This window comes from Heterocephalus glaber, unplaced genomic scaffold, assembly GCF_053883595.1.
Source record: "Heterocephalus glaber isolate CG9 unplaced genomic scaffold, H.glaber_assembly_v1.0 deba00001687, whole genome shotgun sequence".
NCBI classification, from domain to species: domain Eukaryota; kingdom Metazoa; phylum Chordata; class Mammalia; order Rodentia; family Bathyergidae; genus Heterocephalus; species Heterocephalus glaber.
Genome location: NW_028258412.1, coordinates 19,976,904 through 19,983,315, shown reverse-complemented (window position 1 = coordinate 19,983,315; position 6,412 = coordinate 19,976,904). Strand labels below are relative to the sequence as shown.

Below are 6,412 nucleotides of genomic sequence, written 5' to 3'. Positions count from 1 at the left end.
ATCAAGAAAAAATGGTAAATTACTTCTAAGCAGTTTGAACATAAAATCATTACTACTTTATTATAAGCTATAAAAAGTGTAAAAATTATAATTTCTGATTTTTTTGTTTACATAAAAAATATAGCAGGTAGGGCAGGGGATTTAGCTCAGTGGTGCCACTGCCTGCCTTGCGAGTGGAAGATCCTGAGTTTGATCCCCAGTACCAAAAATATATATATATATATAATAAAAATATATATAAATATAAAATAAAATATATATATATGGCAGGTATTTATACTCATTTGGAGATCACCACAGCCACTTAATATAACGGCATCAATTTTATTAACTCCATCTTTTTTTGTTTTTTGTTTTGTTTTGTTTGAGACAGGGTCTCACTATGTAGCCCAGGCTGGCCTCAAACTCACTGCAGTCCTCCTGCTTCAGCCTCCTGAGTGCTGGAATTACAGGGATGCACCACAATGCTCAGTTCTAACTCCAGTTTTTGCAGATATACTTACAAGTCTCCCTCCATCTTACAAAGTCCATAAATTCAAGAGACCAAACAATAAAAAGCCAAAGTTTTTTAACCCTCCTCAATAAATACTGTACAGTATTTGCTGCCACATATTTGCAGTTGTAAGAACCATAAAAAGTAAATGGGATGTAGTGTTCAAATAGAGGAAGGAAGATGAGTGAGGACTGGTCAGGTTTACATGAAGGTAGCAGTATTGCAAAATCCAAAAATACAAGAGAAACCAGGTACAACAGTACTCTAGCAGATTCAGTCTACCTTAGAAATACACATATGCATACGAAGGTCTGGAAAAACATATTTCATTCAGGCCAAGGATGTAGCTCAGGGGTGCCGTGCCTGCCTGGCAGGCACAAAGTCCTGAGTTTGATCCCTGGTACCAAAACCAAACAAAACAAAAAATAACAAAAAAAACGTATTTCATTCAGCATCAGATGTAAAACCAACTACATTCAGCCTTCTATATTCACATGTTCTTAATCCAGATTCAACCAACGATGTATTGAAACTATTCAGGGGGGGAAATGAGTCTGTGCTGAATACATTAAGATCTGTTTATTGTCATTAAGATCAAAACAGTGTGACAAATATTTAACATTTACATGGTATTAAATATGTCACTAATGGAGAGATTATATATAAAGTATATATATATGAAGTATTTATATATATAAAGTATACCAGAGGATGTGGGCATGTCCTATGCAAATACTATGCCTTTTTTTTTTTAAAGAGACCTGAGCCTCTGTGGATTTCTGGTATGCACAGTGCATGTGTGTCTTCTGCATAATATCCAACTGTGCATATATACTGAGGGATGAATGTATAAAGAGAGAACACAAACCAGCCATGGTGGCACACACTTATAATTCTAGTACCCTGGAAGGCTGAGGCAGAAGGATTGCAATTTTGAGAGATCGATATAGACAACTTAGCAAGACTCTGTCTCAAAAAATAAAAAAGGGCTGGAGATCTAGTTCAATGTGAAGGCCCTGGGTTCAATCCCCAAAACCACAAACTAAAGAGAGAGAAGACAAGAAAGAAGGGGAGGGAAGGGAAAGGGCCACCTAAAACATCCAAGGTACACTCATATTTTGCATACTATTCAGCCATTTAATGAATGAGATTGATCCAGATAAAGTAGCCTCAAGGTCTCTTGAATATAAGGTTGAATAAAAAAAAAAAAAAAAAAATGCCTAATAGCCAGGTGAGGTGGCACACTCCTATAATCCCAGCACTCAGGAGGCTGAAGCAAAAGGAGTGCCACAAATTTGAGGCCAATTTGGGATACATAGAGAGTTCAAGACTAGCCTGAACTACATAACGAGACCCTGTGTCAAAAACAAACAAACCCAAGTAGAATAGAATGTCTCGTGGTGTACAAAATAATACAATAAATTTTCTCCATGAGTATAAATATACAAAAAGGGTCCTGACATATGCGGTCAAGACAAAAGGTCTTCCCATGGGAACAGAAAAAGAGATTAGGACTAGAGGCCATAATCAAGAGGTCTGATTCATAGGCTCACAAGCTTAGAAGAAAAGGAAAAAAATAAAAAGGAGGCAAGCCCTATAGAAATTAAATTGAAGGGAAATTTTTTTTAACCCCAAAGTACCTAGCACTCTATGGACACTCCTGGGTAGCTGGTACTACTCAGTGTACTATATCCATCATGACTTTCACAAACACAGGCAATATAAAGCCAATTACTGCTTGTTAAATCCTCACTGTAATCCCAGGAAGTAATGATCAGTGTCTCCATTTACAAATAAAGAAATTGAGGTTCAGAGAAGGTGAGTAACTTTTCTAAGGTCAAAAGTTGAGGACAGAACCAGAGCTAGAAAAATCTAAAGAGTATTACAAAATTAAGGGTAACGTCTTGCTCCTCATTTCAACAGACAGATCTCTTAACAAAAACAGTAAGCGCAATCTCTAACAGCCCTTCCCATGCACCTTGTGCTTTCGCCTGGCTGACCATGATGCCCCACACGACTGCCTTACTGTATCAATGTGTTTCCTCTGTTTCTGTCTGCCTGGCAAAACCTTTATTAATCCTCAAATGGGGCTGGGGATTTACCTCAGTGGTTCTGCCTCCTGCCTCGAAAGCGCAATGTCCTGAGTTTGATCCCTGGTACCAAATAAAAGGGGAAATCTTGGGCCGGGGATTTAGCTCAGTGGTTTCACCGCCTGCTACGCAAATGCAAGGACCCGAGTTCCATCCCCGGTACCAAAAATAAAAATAAAAAGAGGAAATCTTCAAATGTCCCTGCTCCAATGAGACTTTCTGACTCACTCATTTCAATGTGACCATATCTGCTTTATTAATCAGTCTCTGGTAACGTCAAATGCTCTGAGCCCCTTCCCATAGGAAGCAAACAGCTTGTTCAGAGTTCTAACCTATTTAAATTTTACAAAAGCAGAGCTTGCTTACAATCTTTTAAGGCTGGTATGCCAGTGAGATTCCACTCATTTCTTTCCCTAGGAGGGTCTGGGTGGAGGTTTGGGGCCAGGGCTATGGCTGCCTTCAGATTGCTGGATGAATTCCCTCATTGGCAAAGTTTAAGCCAGATTAACTACTCAAAGAAAGCTTTCTCTAAAACGTTTCCTTTCTGGAGCAGCTGGATAGAAACACATTGTTCAACCACTGCCTGTAGGGCCCCTACCAAACTTCTAAACCTAATCTAGGCAAGTTAAGTAACACTCACCAGGAAGAATTCATTTGTTTGTTTGTTTTGGGGTTGTTTTTTTTTTTGAACTAGGGTCTCACTATATAGTCGAGGTGCCCTTGAACTCACTATGTAGCCCAGGCTGGCCTCCAACTTGAAGCGATCCTCCTGCCTCTGCTTCCCAAGTGCTAGGATTATAGGCATGTTCCACCATACCCAGAAAGAATTCATATTTTAAAGAGAAAGGTTTCACAGGGATTATGCTAACAACAATCAGAACTTTAAGAAAAGTGCTTAAGGGCCAGGCCGGGGATTTAGCTCAGTGGTTCCAAGCCACCTTCCTCAAAAGCGCAAGGTCCCCACTACCAAAAAAAAACAAAAACAAAGAAAAGCGCTTAAAATAATATCAGGACACACCTGGTGGTTGGTACTTTTTGATTCCTACTTGGTTCTATTTCCTTTGTGGCCTGCTTGTTTTAGCCTAATTATGACTGACATAATTATTTACAATGTCCAACATCTATTTTTTCAGGTGATAACTGCTGGGGTAGCAAGGAAGCCAACCAATTCTGCAGCAGGTAAATTCTTATTCAAGGAAACTATCCCTAAATCCCAACAGTATAGCTGATTTTCTCTGGTACTCAAAACAGGAACCAATTCATCATGCTGACATTAGTTTCCATAGTAAAAGAACAATGCCAAAAATGTGTACAAGGATGGGAAAGAAAGAGAACAAAACCCACCATCAACACAATAAAAAACTACTGCTATATTGCAAACATATACTAACTATAAAGATTAAAAAAAAAGAAAGAAAAGAAACTTAAACAAAAAAACTCCCAGAGCTGGGTGTGGTGGCACACGCCTGTGATCCCAGCACTTGGGAGGCTGAGGCAGGAGGATCACTTGAGTTCCAGACTAGCCTGGGCTAACAGAGTGAGTTCAGGGCCAGCATGAACTACAAAGGGAGACCCTGCCTCAAAAAAAAAAAAACTGCCAAGCTAACCCCTACTCACAAGTCTTTTTACTCCCGTGATACTGGAGGATTGAACCCAGGACCTCTGCACTGAGATATATCCCCAGCCCTTTTTTCATTTTTTATTTTGAGAGAGTCTCATTAAATCAGTAAGTTCCCCAGGCTGGGCCTGAACTTGAGACCCTCTTGCCTCAGCCTCCTAGAGTGCTGGGATTACAGGCATGCGCCACTGTACTCAGCTTAGTTAGAAGGGCTATAAGGAAAGAATGATTAATTGAAAGTTTGTGCTTATAATAAAAAAAAATCTGAATGCATATATATAAAGTACAGTTCTCAAACCATACAATTAGCCCATTCAAAGTGTTCGATAGTTTTGTTTTATTTTTTTGAGATAGGCTCTCACTACATAGACCAGGGTGGCCTTGAACTTGCCGCGATCCTCTGCTGGTACCACAGGCCTCCACCACCAAGCCTGGCTATAATGGTTTTCAAATGTGTAGCCATCAACATAATCAATTTTAGAATACTTTCAGCACCCCAAAAAACAGGAACACCCCCTTCAACTTTCCAGCCATAGGCAAGCACTAATCTACTTCCTGCTTCTGTATATTTGCTTCTTCTAAAAATTTCATATAAATGAAATAATATCGATGCTTTTTTGTGACTGGCTTCTTCTATGTTTTTAAGATTCCCCTATGTTGTCCCATGTGTCCGTATTTCACTACTCTTTTTTCTGTCACATTAAAATTCCATTGTGTGGCTATAACATATTTTATCCATTCAAGAAATGAACATTTAGGTTATTTCCATTTTTTAGCTATTATGAAACATGCTACCAAGAACATTTATGTATTAGTCTTTGTGTGGACACAGGTTACTGTTTACCATTTTGAGAGCTGTTGTATTCCAAAGCAGGTACACCATTTTGTATTCTAATTAACAGTATGTGTGGATTCCAATTTCTCTACATCCTCACCATCTCTTACTGCTTTTTATGTTTGTGTGTTCTGTCTTGTTTTTGTGCAATACTGGGGACTGAACCCAAGAACACTGGGCTACATCCCCACTGTATGTTACCTGCCTGTCAGTCACTTAGTAGTTGGCTTGGTTATCACGCTGACTACTGCATTGTCCAGATGCTTGTGTTCAAATAACACTTATTTTACTTAATAATGGCCCCAGAGCACAAGAGTAGTGATGCTAGAAATTTAGATATACCAAAGACAAACTGGAAGAGCACAGCAAGTTGTGGCTCAAGTGCCCCGAAACCTTGCTGTTTTTAATGAGTTTTGGCAGATTTTCTTGAATAAATGTTTCTTCATGTGCTCTACAGCCCTAAGACAACAATAATAATGTTCACCAGTTATGGTTGTTTCAATAGAAAGTGGGTCTGAGGAGCTCTTCATATTGTTATTCCAGAAGTCCCCCCCCCATAATTTTATGTGTTAATTCATCACTTAAGAGCAACCAAACAAGCTTATAAAAACATGAACTGCCTATAATCTCTTACCAGAGAGAAAGAAGTGTCTTCTAAAATAAGTTCTTCAAGCTTAAGTGCAATTAGATGTGTTTCAAGCCCTTTAATATGATCCACAACGTTGGAAATTAAAGTCTGAAGTCCAGACACATAGTCTTGGAAACTGGTGAAGACAGGTGGCTGGAAATTAGATTTAAAAAGAGTTGAAAGATTATCAAACACATCTCCTGTGCTTATGTCACATAAACTATTCTAATTTCATGCTACACCATTACTTAAAGCTATTAACAACAGAGATGGACACAGTTTTGGCTATTAAGACAGTCTCAAACTACCAACTGCAAACTCAATGATGACAGGCTTTTTTTTTTTAAGTGAGATTTTATTTCACTCTGGGGAACTGAAGAAGAGAAACTAATAGAAAATATGTTAGTTAGTTGGTTATTACTCAACTCAGAGCTGGGAATCTCCTAGAACAACAGGAGATGAGAGGAGCCAAAACTTTATTTTCTTCTCTGTATCTTCAAGGTTTCATTTAATGTTAATGGAAAACAGAAATAGAATATTGTAAGTTCTAATTTAAAAAATGGGTTACAACAGTCAATAAAATTCAGAGAAAGAACAGTGAAGGGACAACTTGCCTTAACAGACATTAGGGCATTAGACAAGTTAAAAGTTACATTAAACCAGGTGGAACTACAAGTAAACTGTATGTATAAGTAACTGGTTCATACATATATTGACAGAGTGCTTGGAGGGTGGCTCATTGGTGGAG

General features: G+C 38.6%; 1 protein-coding gene across 2 annotated transcripts in view; it reads right to left on the bottom strand.

Moving 5' to 3' along the window:
• Naa25 (N-alpha-acetyltransferase 25, NatB auxiliary subunit) overlaps positions 1–6,412 on the bottom strand; it is an 82,622-nt gene that overhangs the window by 12,484 nt on the left and 63,726 nt on the right. For both annotated transcript variants that reach the window (XM_087198401.1, XM_087198402.1), the window contains one exon: positions 5,671–5,817. In XM_087198401.1, coding sequence (XP_087054527.1) covers positions 5,671–5,817 — 147 coding nt within the window. The remainder of the gene's footprint in view (positions 1–5,670; positions 5,818–6,412) is intronic.